Source organism: Carettochelys insculpta, chromosome 2 (assembly GCF_033958435.1).
Source record: "Carettochelys insculpta isolate YL-2023 chromosome 2, ASM3395843v1, whole genome shotgun sequence".
NCBI classification, from domain to species: Eukaryota; Metazoa; Chordata; order Testudines; family Carettochelyidae; genus Carettochelys; species Carettochelys insculpta.
In genome coordinates this window covers 256441893-256456524 of record NC_134138.1, presented here as the reverse complement: position 1 = coordinate 256456524, position 14632 = coordinate 256441893, and the positions used below count along the sequence as shown (strand labels likewise).

Sequence of the window (14632 nt, the reverse complement as noted above, 5' to 3'; positions counted from 1 at the left end):
CATCCCTCTACTGCCCAGCCTGTTACTGTCTGATCCTGCAGAGTCACAAGAGTGAACATTTGCTCCAGGCCAAGCCAATGCTCCATTTAAGGACCTGAGCACTGCTCAGTGCTGGGCTCCAGCAGGGGGAGCTGGGGAGAGGAACCTCACTAGCTTCCTCCTGCAGCGGCTTTGCCAGGAAACCAGCCGTGTCCTCTCCCCTCTTCCCCTGGCTCTTGTCAGCATACTGTCGGGGTCAGGAAAGAACAGGGTCGCCCCCTCCCTCCACCTGCGGCCCTTCCATCACTGCTCCCCGCGCTATCCCCACCTGCATCGCCCCGGCTGCAGCATCCTAACCCGCTGCCCCGCCCGCTCCACTCTGCCGCGGGCACCTTGGGTGGCGCACCGGCTCTCATTGGCTCCTCGCCCTGCCTTTCAGAGGGCGGAGCCGCAGACGCGCCGGGAGGGAGGGAGTCTCCGGAGTGGCTGCGCTGAGCAGGGCTGGCTGGTGTGGGAGAGGCACGGCGGGGCTGCAGCCGGGCGGCTGCGGGCAGGGGGCCTTAGCCGGATCCGCAGCGGCGGGAGTGGGATGTGAAGGCTGCACCGCTCCTGCTTTCTCCCCGCCTATTTTCTACTGTAGCGGTTCTGTTCCGGGCCCAGGGCAGAGCCCCGCAGCCAGGGGCTACATCCGGCGCAGCCAGGGGACTCGCTCGCTCGTTCCCTCCATCCCCCAGGCGGGCAGGGGAGCCGCACAGCCGGCGGCCCGCTGCCTCCCCCCTCGACACCATGGCGGACCAGCCGGCGGATAAGAAATTCTTCGAGAACCTCTCGGGCGCAGGGAAAGCCATCGGGGTGCTGACCAGCGGCGGGGATGCGCAAGGTGACCGCGGGGGCGCGGGCTGCCTGGGGCGGCAGGGGACATTACTGGTGGGGGCTAGCGTCACGGGCGGACCGGGGCTGTAGGGATGAGAGGTGAAGCGGCTCTTTTCGTGGGCAGCGGTGGGTGACGGGGGGATGGGTGGCCGGGAGCACGTGGGGTCGGCGGGCCTCGCGGTAGGGGCAGATGGGGCACTAGCCGGGGGTGGGGCCGAGCCGCCAGCAGGGAGGGCCAGCGGAGGGTGCCTGTTTCCTGGCAGTTCCGCTGCTCTTGAGTTGCTTTAGTGCTTCGCTGTGCCGGGCTGGGAAAGTGCCTCGATAGGCCGTGGGCGAGTAGCGCCCCCTTCTCCCTCCATAGTCACATTTCCGAACGTGTGACCGCTTCTGAGCCCGCTTCGCGGGGCCGAGCTCCGGGGGCTTTAGGCCCCGCCGGCCTCACCTTGTGGGAGACGGGGAGAGGGGCGGACGGCGAAGGCGGACGAGAAGGGGGGACGCTGAGGGGACTTGGTTTACCGCACGTGGCAGGGAGCTGTCTCCCGCGGGCCGCGCCAGCCCTGCCTCAGACGCCCTTCGTCTCCGCTCCGCTCTCTGGCGCCACTCTGCGCTCAGGACAGCGGTTTAGGTCGCTAACTCTCGGGCAAGACTAAGCACCTGCAGCCCTCGCTCGCCCCCTTGGGTCGCCGATCGGAGACGGGGTCCCTGCAGGGCGGGAGTGAGGGCGGGGGGGCTGGAGACCCAGGGCTACGGGCATTGAATGGAGAGGCCACCAGGGAACAGGAGACTTGGACTTTACTGACCTGTCATGAGATCCCCTCGCGGGGCCCTCCCGCTTGTCCCCGCGAGATAATACCCGTATATTGTTACCGGCTCCTGGCTTGGGCTGATCAAGGGAGGGGGCGAGTCTAGCGGCGCGGCGCTTATTTGAACATTGAAAAGCGGAGCCCCTCGGTCATTCTCCGCGCAGCCATCGCGGCCTGGGGCCGCCTCCTCGGTGACATCGGTTTTGCAGCAGCTGCGGGAGCGGGTCTGCTGCAGTGCGCTGGGATGTAGTTCCGCTGCGGATCGGGAGTGTTTCGGCGGTGCAAGGGCCGAGCTTCATTGTCTCGTGCGTTGTGAGGGGGCCCGGCCCGGCCCACGTGGGTGAGAGGGGGCGATGAGAGAAGCCCGGCTCCTGCAGATGTGCCCGTGGATGCAGGACTGGTGCCTGAATGGTGACAGAAGAGATGCCGGGCCTCGGTGGATGTGGGGACCTGGCCTGTCTCCCGCACCCTAGTGCGCATGAGACTGCTGGTACTCCTGGACCAGTCTCCTCGCTCGCTCCCCGCCTCCAGTGTGTACGTGATCCGCGGCCAGTCGTTGCGGATTCCTCTGTGCGTCACGTCTCCGCTGAAGCAGCATCTTTCCGTCCCGGCCGCCCCGAACTTTTACCTGGGATTAACAGTTGATATCCCCCACCATTGAGGGGCTGGAGGGAGCTGCCAGTCCAGAGAACGAGGCAAGCAGGCTGCGTCCCTTGACAGCAGCCAGTGACTTGTTTCCTCTTGCCGTCCCATGCCGGTGGGTGGGGGGGTCGCTTCCGTGGCTGACCTCGTCCCAGGGCACCCAGGCTCCGGACACCCGATCGCCTTCCTCGCCGTGTTCTAATGAAACTGACAGGGCATTGCCCGCAGCGGCACGTCCCCCGGCCGGCTGAGCTCTGCCGCTCACTTCCGCCTGGCTGCGGGTTACATAACGCGGCGGGAGCCGCTGGAGCTCGCGGCGGTTTGAAAGCTGGGCGCTGCTCCACAACACTCCCGCAGCGGCCCCAGCTGAGAGGATCCGCCCTAGGGCCGGTGACCTGCAGAGCGCAGCGCGCGTGAGCGCTGCACAAAACAAAACAAAACAAAACAAAACAGAACAGAACAGAGCCCGAGGGAGGAGCGGCGGGGGCTGCCCTCGCGGCGTGACTGTTCGCAAAAGGCCCGCGCAGAACCCTGCCTGCCGGCCAGTGTACACAAAGCCGTTCCCTTGCTGTCAGGAAAGCGACTGAGTCGCATCTTAGGGCTGGCGTGTTTGGCTGAGCGACAGCCCGGACATCAGCCATGCCCGTAACTCATTTACATAACTGGGTTGAGCGCAGCACCGACGACAGAAGCAGCAACCTCCCTTCTCCCTTCCGCATCATGTTCTGGCAGGGGAGCAGAGTACGGGAGAGCTCTGAGTCATGACCTTTCAAGGTCGTGTGTACCGCGTGAGGCCACGGTAACTTAGAGACAATAATGAGGTCTGTAGGTGAAAGAGTTTTCATATAACCAAGTAGATTAACAGTTTTGGAAGAGCTATGTTGTACAAAGTAATCCTGTTTTTAAAGGCAGAGGATTTTCTGTTCCTTAATTGATTTTGCCATTCCCCATATGCTGTAACTTCTTGAATATTCACAATACAGATCTCTTTCTACTGGAAACAGGAATGGCTAGCCTTACAGGAAAACATGTTAGTGTTGCACTGCCTGATGGTTTAAGTCTTCTGCCCTCTCTCCACTTGTATTTTCACTGAAGCAGTAAGCAGATACCTACACTTTTCCAGGCAGGTGCGTGCCCTATCAAATCCCGGCCCAGGAATTCACTACTTTTGTTGTTTTTTTGCATTATTAATAATCTAAAAGCATCTGTTTTTAAAATGAAAAAATTAAACACATCTTAGAAATTAAGTTTCAAGAAGTGGCATCTTCAAATTTATAGTCAATCTCCTTAAGGGTTTTTAGTCTGTTTGTGCAGTTCTGTGGATTCTAAGATGTTTAAATCTGTATTAATATACATTCACAGCACATACCTGACATGATCAGGGTCTAATCACTGTATTTACTTTCCACCATTTTGTGTGATGGATTTAAGCAGTGTATTGGGCATTTAGTGTAAGCATAAAAGTTAAGTAGTTTGAAAAGTGTAGTCTATACTTCATGTTTCAGCACTATAGATTTGGCCACCTGGCTGTGGAATGGGGAAATGAACCTAGTAACTGGCAGCCTGTCACTTGATGTGTGGTTGGTGCAGTTTAGGAAGGAGGGGCTTCTAAGTAGGGGTCTTTAAACAGCCTGTGTTGCCCTCAGATTTTGGGGTTTGCCTGTCATGGGTTGGCCCTTGGCACAATGCAGAGCAGCCTCAGGCTACTTTGTGTGAGCTGTCAGTGACCCCAGGGCTATTCTGACAGCAACAGATCACTGCAGTAAAGGGGTGCCCCCTAGGCAAATGGCCTAGGGATAGGGATCATGATGAGGCTGATATAGGAGCAGCAGCTACAGTGGTCCAGGATCTTCCATATAGAAGGAAGTCTATACTAAGGCCGAAAAGTTAATAGTTGCTTTTTACTTGTGGGCCAACATAAAGTGTTCAGAGAATGGCTGGACTGGTGTTCTTTAAAACCCCAGGACAACTTTAATTACAAAACAGAACATTTAGGTAACTTCAAGGTCTTGTTGCTGTGGAAGATAATCTGAGTGAGGGGGCTGGTTTGAGCAGGTGCTTGAGCAGGTGCATTGGGCTGTTTGTCCTACTGTTCTGGGCCTGGGTGTGTTAATGCTGACACTTGTGGAGTGGGTGACTTTATTATACATTAGTCTTTGCTCCTGAGATGTGGCTCCTCTTTCAATAGAATGTCCCTCTCCCCTTATACTCTGTTGTCCACAGGAAGTGAGCTGGTCTATGTACGTTAGAACATAAATTTATGGATACTTCACAGTGAACAAAAATGGAATGTCTTTTGTGTAAACTTATTTACTGGCCTCTGCTCTTTCTTATCCCATTCTTTCTTTTGCTTGTTACTCTTTGGTTTCTAGCTCTTCAAGATAAGAGAGAACTATGTCGTGGCTTTTTATTTGCAGGGTAAAATACCTAGCCCAATTTTGGACACTAATGAAATAGTCTTGGTCTTCTCGGCTACAGAGCCACAGCCCAGATCATGGGTCTGTAGTAGGCAGACCTCTGCAACATACTCATCATGTATTGCTTTAGAAACTTACATTTTTGCAGTCCATTATGTTTGCCCCCCAAAAGAAAACAAATATTTCTTTCTCTCAAATTGCAGAACTTGTGTGTACTAGAGGCTTGGTTGCAGCTCTGCTTGTAAGTGGAATTTGGGCTGGAAGAAAATTCTAGACAGAAACCTGTTGGAATACATATCCAAAAAGTATAGGCCGGGTCCTGCACTGGCTGGGGGGAGGATCTCTGTTTTGGGCTAGACTGGGCACCGTGTTGGCCAGGGAAAGGGCTGGGACTGGCAGGGTGCTGGTGTGGGGGGCGCTCCATTGGGAGGGCTGGGCTGGGATGGTGTGTGTGGGGTGGCTGTGTTGGGGGGGGGGGCTGGGCCATGCTGGGTGGGACTGACACTGTGTGTGTGGCAGGGGGGAATATGTTGGGGCCAAGGACAAGTCCTGTGCTGGCAAAGGAAGTGGCTTAGGTGGGCATGGTGCGTGTGTGTGTGTGTGTGTGTGTGTGTGTCGGGGGACTGGGCTGGGTCCCGCGCTGGCAGGAGGAGGGGCTGGAGCCAGCATAGTGTGGGGGGGTGGGTGGGGACATGGTAGAACCTTGTCTGGACAGGCAGTTGGACAGACACTGCAAAAGTAATATATATGGTCCTGTATAAATGTTGCTGTGTATGTTATGTGTATATATATAATTTGAATCCAGCTCCAACTTTGTAAATAGAATTGGAAGAATTAATTTATTTGCCAGAAAATTGGAATGTCATGTTTCAAAAAACATTTTACAGGTGGGAAATGTGCATTCTATAGTTAAGGTTTCTTACATACTTTCTTCCATATTTGTTGTCTGGTGTTTTAGAGACTGTATTTCTATACTTCTAAACTCTTTTCATATATGGCATTCTATCATGTGGAACTCTCAAATAACTGGTATTTTAACAATAAATAAATTTTGGTTACATTTTCCATAGGTACAGTATAGTGAAAGTAAATACAGCAAATACAGTATGTTTATTCCTATCAGCAGACAGGAATAAGGGATTTTGAAGTTGGTGGGGTCTTTTCGAAAAGGACCCCCATATGGATGAGCCGCACAGTGGTCAGCCGCGGCAATTGGAAGTGCCGCAGCCGCCAGCATGCTAATGAGGTGCTGAATATGTATTTCAGTGCTTCATTAGTAAACTTTGAAATGGCCATTTGCATGGCCATTTCAAAGTTTTGGGCTAGTGTAGACACAGCGATAGTGAAGTAAAGTCAATAACAAGTGTTTAAAGTTAAGCAAGTGCTAGCATTTTTTCTGAGTACAGTACAGATTTTTGCATTATTTTATGTTTCTTTTAGATTGAGGCCTATCAGAACTAAGCATGAGATGATGTTTCTAGCTCCCTCCATGCTGCTGTGCTGTATCAGCTTATGTAGTATGTAGTTACAATGTAGAATAGTGTGTGGGCAGAAAGTATGAGTACCTCTTATGTGTATTTTCATGAATAAGAATGACTGTAATATTCAGTATAACCTTGGTGAGAGAACTGTGCAAACATGACTGAATAGACAAATATCCAGATACAGGATACTGCCTTTTTGATGTATCTGTTTCAGTCTCAGTTGATGCCATCCAGCCAGACACAGACTTTATTCAGTCTTGACTGGGGCTGAGAAGTGCCAAAGAAATCTTAGCAGCCATCAAAAGTCTAATGCAAAAGAAGATGGCATTTTTGAGGATCTTAGATTATGTATTTTAAATAGCTGTTTTAGTCACAGTTTAGTTGCTAAGCCACTGTTCAAATCCTCCATGTGTATCATTACTGAATAATGAGGACCAAGTCTTATGACTATCGAGTACTATTGGAAAATGGGCCTAATCATATAATTACATTTTTTAGACACGGTAATGGAAATGCTGCTTGTAAGAAGCCAAAGGTTATGAAATAAAACATTGTTTACTAAAGCAGAACTTGACTAATAAAACACTGGTAGAGACTTCGTACTGCCTTCTTTGTAGGTATCATTATACATTTGAATGTACTCTGGCCAAAACATTCAGATGTAAATACCTGCCATTGGGTACTTATAGCCATATTTAGGTTTGCAATGAATCACAGAAGGGACCTCAGGAGGTCATCTAGTCCAGCCCCCTGCTTCAGGCAGGATCAACCCCTACTAAGTCATCCCAGCCAGGACCTGGTCCAGCCGGGACTTAAAAATCTCAAGGGATGGAGAATCCACCACCTCTCTAGGCAGCGCATTCCACTGCTTCACCACCCGCATTCCACTGCTTCACCACCCGCCATCACTAGATTATTCAGGACTGAACAACAACAGAGACTTCAGTTACTCAGCATTTCTGAAAATGTTATAGGTGCTTGCCTTTTCGAGATGGGTCACAAAGTCTTACTAAATTGTCAAAATGGGTCACCAAGGCAATTGAAAATGGGGGAGATGAGGGGATTCTCTCGGGGGGGGGGCAAAAAATCTTGTTTGTTCTCCTCTTCTCCCAGGCTGAAACCCCTCACAGCCCCAAACCACCCCTCTGTCCCCAGACTTAAACCCCTTGCAGCCCCAAAATGCCCCCCCCACCTCACACAAGTGCTGCTGCTGCCCCCTCCCCTCGCTGCTCCTTTCCCAGGCTGCTGCCACTGCTTCCTCCACGCAGCTGTCCCCAGCCTTCCTACTCCCTTCCCCCACCTGCAGTGCAGGAAGTTGCCAGCCCTGTTGTGCAGAAATGGGACTTAGTTTAATTGGTTTAATGGCTGGCTCCCTCCTGCTGGCTGTTAAACCAGTTAAACTGAGCTCCATCTCAGCATGGCAGGGCAGGAACTAGGAGCTGGAAGAGTGAATGGCAGCAGTGGCAGGAGTTGCAAATGGCTCCTGAAAGAGCCACGTGCTGCTCAGAGCTGCCCAGCTGGCAACCCTTAGAAAACTCTAAGCGTGACCCATAGGTTGGGAATCCCTGCTTTAAGCACTTACATTGCTGTCCATGCATAGAGACAAAGGGATTTCAGGGGCTGAAGGGACCATTATGCTCATCTAGTTTGACCTGTATAATACAGGCTGCAGAACTTGTCCAAAATAATTCCAAGAGCAGATTTGTTAGAAGAAACATTCAATCTTAATTTAAAAATTGCAAGTGATGGAGAGCAAAATACACAGCAATGCCATGCCATGCTAATGTGTATACTGAATAGCCACGTTAGACTTTCAGTGAGGATATCCAGAAAGGCCTGATTCTCTTCTTTTCCCTGCTGACACCCTATGTTGCAATAGGCAAAAGTGTGGGGATCCCTTTGCATCTTATTTGGGCTGCATGCACAGTATGAAGTAAGGATGAGATTCCCCTCTTGGTGTATGCAGGCTTGCACTAGCTGTCATCAACAGAGTGGGAGTTTAAGTACAAGCATAGCTTCTGTGGTATGAGTAACAGTAGCAGAAGCATGGGTTAGGTGTGTCCGAAACTGTTATGTAACCTCCACTCCTGTTACTCCTGCCACTGTGCCTGTACTGCTGTTTATATTCACTCTATTTCAATGGCTACGTCCACACTAGCCCCTTCCTTTTGGAAGGTGCATGGTAAAGAGTGAGTTGGGAAGATGCTAATAAGCTGCTGCTATAAATATGCAGTACTTCATTCGCATAATGGCAGCGTAGCATCCTTGGCCTGCAGCAGTTGCCCTGTCTAGGTGGTTTGGGCCTCCACAGCGTGCCTCCTCAGTGCCCGGCCAACCCAGGCGTCTTGTCCCAGGCAGCAGACCATCCATTGAGAGGCCCAGCCTTCAGTTCAGTGTAGGGCAGCAGCCAAACAGTTTAGAGGCCCAGCCCTCGTTTCAGGGCAGGACAGGACAGGAATTAAGCAGCTCAAAAGCCCAGCCCTCAGTTCAGGGCAGGGCAGCAAATAAGCAGCTAACCACCAAAAGGAGGTGGCTCAGGAGAGTCGAGGGGCTTCCTCTCCAGGGAGGTGGGGTAGGGGGACACAGGCCCTCCCAATCCATTGCATCCCAGACCAGGGCCCTAGCAGTCACTCTCACCCTGAGCTTGGTAGTATGGATCCAGGCCACAACATACCACCATGGGCTCAGGAGGAGCTTTTCCTGGGCCACTTCCTACCTCCACCTCCATTGGTGCTGGGCCCCAGTCAGACTGGTCTGCAAGTTCAGGGAGGTGGGTCTCCTCCGGGTAGGTAGCACTCAGCAGGTCTGGCCAGTCAGGCATCTCGTCATCGTTCGGGTAGTCCACTGGGGGCAGGACCGTGGGCTCTGGACGGTTGGAGGCATCAGCACTGCGGGGGTTAGGTAGGACTCCTGGACTGGGCTCACCTGGGACCCCAGGGTACCTGGCCCCAGGCAATCTGTCTGGCCCTGGCAGAGCCTAAGTGGAGGGGGCCCACCACAAGCGCAAGGGGTCTGGTAGATCCAGGAAGTTGGGGTACTGGCCCAACGGCAGGCTGGGCTGTGGCTGCCTGGACTGGGCTGGGCAGCTGGTGGGCAGCTCTCACCGGCCCACTGGTTGGTGCCGGGTCCCCTGATCCTGGTGCCCAGGAGCCTGGTCAGAGCCCTCTGCCCTGCTTGGAAGCCAGCCCTTTACTGGGACTGGAGCCTGTCCCTTCTTCCCCCAGGTGTCGCCCTCTGAGGGGGCAGGGCACAGGTGTTCTGGCTCAGGGCCCTCGTACCAGGGTCTCTGAGCGGCCTCCTCCACCTCTGATTCAGCGGAGGCCACAGCACCTCAATACAGGCAGCCACACGTGATTCGAAAGTGCTGCTTTCGAATTGCATGCTGGCTGTGTAGACGGGCATTTTTTGAAGGGGGCCCTCGGACTTTGAAAGTTTTTTCTTCCTAAAACCAAATAGGAAGAAAGGGCTTTCAAAGTCCGGGGGGCTGGCGGTGTCCTTTCGAAAAGCTCGTGTCTACAAGTGCTTTTGAATTGCGCACAGCTGCCATTATGCTAATGAGGCACTGCATATTCATAGCAGCTCCTTGTTAGCATCTTCCCAATTCGCTCATTACCATGCCCCTTCTGAAAAGAAGGGGCTAATGTAGATGTGGCCAATGAGAGCTAGCTCTGTGTCATGGTATAGGTGTAGCTTTAGATAGAAGGGGGAGAGCAGTTGTAATCTCTTGAAACCTGGTTACGACCTCAAGGTTGAGAATCTCTAGCCTAAGTGTTACTTATATATGCTTTTGAGCCACTTCCTCCAACATAGTTTATTAGGTGAGCTTTTGTGGGACAGACCCACTTCTTCAGACCATAGCCAGAGACCATCTCTGTTACTATTCCTCCAACATGGCTTTCATACTTTGAGACATACATAATTGTATCATTAGGAAAACATGTGAGTTTGGGGTTATCCTCCAAAAATGTTACGCAGAAGTGACTTAAGTGATTAGATGTATACACAAGTTATTCATTCAGAAAAACCGTATGCATTGAGTACTCTGCGTGGCAAATACACTGTAAATCTGAGGCAGTGAATTGGAACTACAGCTTTACAAATAATGATTAATCTAGGTGCTTGGTGAAAATTCTCATTGGTGATTTAAGAAATCACGTGTGAATGCCTCATTGTTTATATTAACCCAAGCTGATAATTGCTGGACTAGAAACCTTCCCCTTTTTATCAAACAGACATGGAAAATGTAAATTCATGGAAACAACCCTGGATTTTCATGTACCTCTTTAGTTTTGCGTTTTGCGTCCTGATTCAAGGATAAAATTCTCAATAAACTGAAAGCACCAGTGAGTTCTTAAAATGGAAATGGAAAAGAGATATTGGTTTAATAAGTATGGAGCCAATAGAATAATGATGCCTAAACTGAGACGCAAATGAGTAATTTAACGTTAGGAAATTTTTTTCAGTAAAGGAAATTATATTAGTCATGTAACTACTTTTTAGTGAATACATGAACTCTTTTGAAATGATTCATATATTGTGTCTGATTTTTTAGTGTCAGTGTAGAGTTGAGTTTCCCAGCAGGAGCAAAACTGCTCACAGGGAACACAAGTAAAATTATATAACCTGACAAGATGAAATTATGTTGGAACTGAAAAAAAAGGCATCTTACCTAGCAAATAGGGCTAAAACATATGTAAGAAACAATATAACTAAAATTGCTCCATCAGTAGAGACCCATTAAAATGTGAGCAAAATACAGTGTTCAAAACATTTTTCTTTTCTCCACACTTTTAATGAAGAAACAGTGACAAAATTAATAGACCAAGGGGAAAAATCCTGTCTAATATGAGGATGCCTCATTCAATGGAATTTAGATGCTGCATAGCAAATCATGAGCTCAAAAGCTTAGTCACTGGTATGAGCTGGCTACAGCTGCCAACTCTAACAGGTCAGAGAAATCACTCTGTTGTGCATGATTTATTTTTTTAATTGATTTATAAGTTGCTTTTCACCAAAGCAGTAAGGTACTCACTGACTTTGAGCAGGCAGCAATGGGAAGTAGTAACGATCAGTGCTGCTGTCTTCTGAAATGTTAGCATATATGCTGGCAGCATGTCAAAAAGTTGAAATGAAAAAAAGCCAAAACAGTTCAGAGTTTTAAATTAGTTTCTAGCAACATGACCACACTTGGATTATGCTTGATTGCCAACAAGGGAAAGACATTAAGAACTCATCTTATTTTTATGATTTATATTCCCATAATACCACTGTTGAGCTAGGTAGTATACACAGACATTACAAAAAGAATTGTCAGCTCTTTGGAGGAGGATAATCTAAGTCACTGGCAGGTTCAAACTTTGTTTTTCGGCTTAAAGTGATATCTCTGACGTTTCAGGGTTTTAAATACTCCCACTGGCGCCTTGAATTGAATGGAGAGGTTGGGAGGCCAGGCGAAACAATGCAAAGACCTGAACATAAGTGTGGTGTTCACAGGTCTGTTATGGGTGGCCACTTATTAATATTGTGCTCTAGCTGAATCTTGAAGATGGTCTGAGAGGACACGGTATGTGCAGGTTATTACCATAATGTAGACAGGAGGTGTAAAGACGTTACTGATGGAGAAGAATTCCGCATTAGAAGGGGGTGCTCGGACTCTTTGCAAGCTGCAGATGATTAAAATAAACATAAGCTGCAGGTGTAACCTGAAAAATGAGCATCAGTGACTGATCGATTAAGAGCTTGATTTAGAAAACATTGACCAAGGGCAGGTATGCATCTTCAGCAGATGATGCAGATGCTGCCTTTCCCTGGTCCATTAAATGCTTCTTCGTGTCCACAAGAATCTCTTCTGTTTTAGCTGGTGCAAGTCATGGTCATTTTGAATCTCAGCCTCTCCATTTTCCTTGCAGTCAGATGGAACTGGGGTGGGGGCTCATGAGACTTAGTTGGTGGAACTCTTGTATCAGTCGGTATTTAGCATATCTCCAAAGATCTTGCAGTCATCACATACATGTAAAACAGGAGAGGTGATAAGGTGGATGTCTGAAGAACATAGCATATCAGAGCTTTCAGAGAGGATGAGTGTTGGCAGATAGTCTCCAGACTGCCTGAAGACAGGCCATATGAATGGCTTTGTGAGTTTGTAACAGTCTGTGCTAGTCTATACACTATCAAAACAAAAAGCAGTCAAGTAGCACTTTAAAGACTAGCAAAATAGTTTATTGGGTGAGCTTTCGTGGGACAGACCCACTTCTTCAGACCACAGCCAGACCAGAACAGACTCAATATTTGAGGCACAGAGAACCAAAAACAGAAAGCAAGGAGGACAAATCAGGAAAAGATAATCAAGGTGAGCAAATCAGAGAGTGGAGGGGTGGGGGCGGGAATGTCAAGAATTAGATTAAGCCAAGTATGCAGACAAGCCCCTACAGTGAGTTTGGAGATTCAGGTTAGCCCTGTTGGGTGGTGTGATCATTTCATGCCTTTCAAATGTGGGGTTAATTTGTTCTATATCATCAGCAGTGCTGATCTGTTTCTTTACTATCTGTAATAACTAATGGATCCTGTTGCTCAGGGGGGCTGTAGATACTATACTATATTTTTTGCAAAGTTATAGAGCTGAACAAGCGGATCTGTCCTGTGAAAGCTCATCACCTAGTAAATTATTTTGTTCGTCTTTAAAGTGCTACATGACTACTGTTTTCTTTTATTTTACACAGTGACATATCTGTAAGTACAAATAAAGTGCTGATGAGCCATTAGAGAGAGATCTCAGCTTCCTTGCCTCTCTCCTGTAGCTCTGTGGTTGTTTCTTGTGCCTGGAGTCTGTTGGTAATTTTCCAGCTCTTTTGTCATGAGTAATATTCCCTGATAAAGATGAAGAAAGCCATTACAACAGATACCACATTCTTATGGATTTTTTGGATTGACACCCATTGGGTTTGCTTTAAAATGGCTTTGTGGAGTGTGTTTGCTAATAAATTAATGCTAATTTACACAAGTATGATACTGTTCAGCCAAGCATTTCAATTTGTCAGGCAGCTACAAAGAGAGTACTAAAAGCTCCACTGTGAGCTGCAGGACATGCTGGCACTTAGGAGTATGATGCCACAAGGCATTGCCTTGCCTGCGCTACCTACATCACATCTGTACTCAAGAGGCAAACAGCTGGCACTGGCTTGCTGTTCCCTCTCCTCTCTCTTATTTGGCTCTGCTGCCTCACAACACAGTCTGTGCTGCTGGTCTGGTTTGGAAGAAAGGAAACTGTGTCAGGAAAAGAAGCTGGCAACCGCTTATTTTGCCCTCTAGAGAACTGTGCCTGCAAATTGCAAAGTGCCAACCCCCCCGCCGTATGTCATTTAATTGTCACCACTTTCTAATTACTGTTTACTTTGGTCATATTTTGACAATTTCATCAAGTTCACCTATTCAGTGGTCGTATAATCGTGGTGCTGAAATAACTCTGCCCCCTTCGACTTCAAGAGCTGGCTGTACTGTCAGGATGTACGTTTCTGTTAGAATAAAAGCTTTTATTCTGTTTAGAAACAAATTACAGCTTCCAATTAATTCCTTTGTTGTTGGATTATTTTTTTGACAAAGGTATTTCAAGATAATATTAGAAAATGGAGGTAATCTTGCATAATTGTGTAATGTGTGTCCATTTTCTCTTTCTAGGTATGAATGCTGCGGTACGCGCAGTGGTGCGTATGGGGATCTACGTAGAAGCTAAAGTGTATTTTATCTATGAGGTTAGTTTTTCTATTGTATGCATTCTGTATTTGACATTTGAATGTGTTTGAACCCTATTCTTGTGGAAACATGAGATGGTGTTTAATGGTGTAAGACTCAAAATATTACACGATGTTCCTAGTGATCACGTCAGCGGCCTTTTTTACCTGTGAAAGGTAATTTATCTGGTCATGACCAAGAGACCATATTCTAATTAAAATGGAAGTTTGATTTCAGATTCTAGACCTTTTTTCATACAACAATAAGGGGATAGGAATTCTGAGAGAGACTTAGCTGTGGATGTTGATGGGATGGGATCAGACCTTGTATTACACAGCAATGACGTATCTATCCAGATCTGAATATCTTCTATAATATATTCCTCTAGCCCTCTCTCAGTCCCCTTACTATAATATCTAGCTTCCCACAACTTTTGATGTATTTATTATTCTGATAACAATCCTGTGAGGTAGAAGAGTAGTAGTATTCTCAATTTACAGATGAGGAAGTGAGAAGCATAGGGATTACCTGACAAGAGTAAACTGCAGCTGGTGCTATAGCCCTTGCATAGTGTTTCTCATTTTGTAAATTAAGGAGAGGAGTTGACCGGCTGTAAAATGAAGTCCTGTACACTTCGTTCCAAACACCAGAAATATTGTGGCTGTCATGCATATGTGTGTGAAGTTACATTCAGACTGCATGGGAT

The 14632-nt window shown here is 48.4% G+C and overlaps 1 protein-coding gene across 5 annotated transcripts in view; it reads left to right on the top strand.

Annotated features, from left to right (window-relative positions):
- The first annotated feature begins 385 nt into the window (after positions 1–385).
- PFKP (phosphofructokinase, platelet) overlaps positions 386–14632 on the top strand; it is an 81716-nt gene continuing 67469 nt past the window's right edge. The window contains exons 1-2 of one of the 5 annotated variants that reach the window (XM_074985017.1): positions 386–859; positions 13873–13946. In XM_074985017.1, coding sequence (XP_074841118.1) covers positions 766–859; positions 13873–13946 — 168 coding nt within the window. In that variant the 5' untranslated portion in view covers positions 386–765. The remainder of the gene's footprint in view (positions 860–13872; positions 13947–14632) is intronic. The other 4 variants (XM_074985016.1, XM_074985014.1, XM_074985015.1 and 1 more) reach the window with 4 other exon arrangements.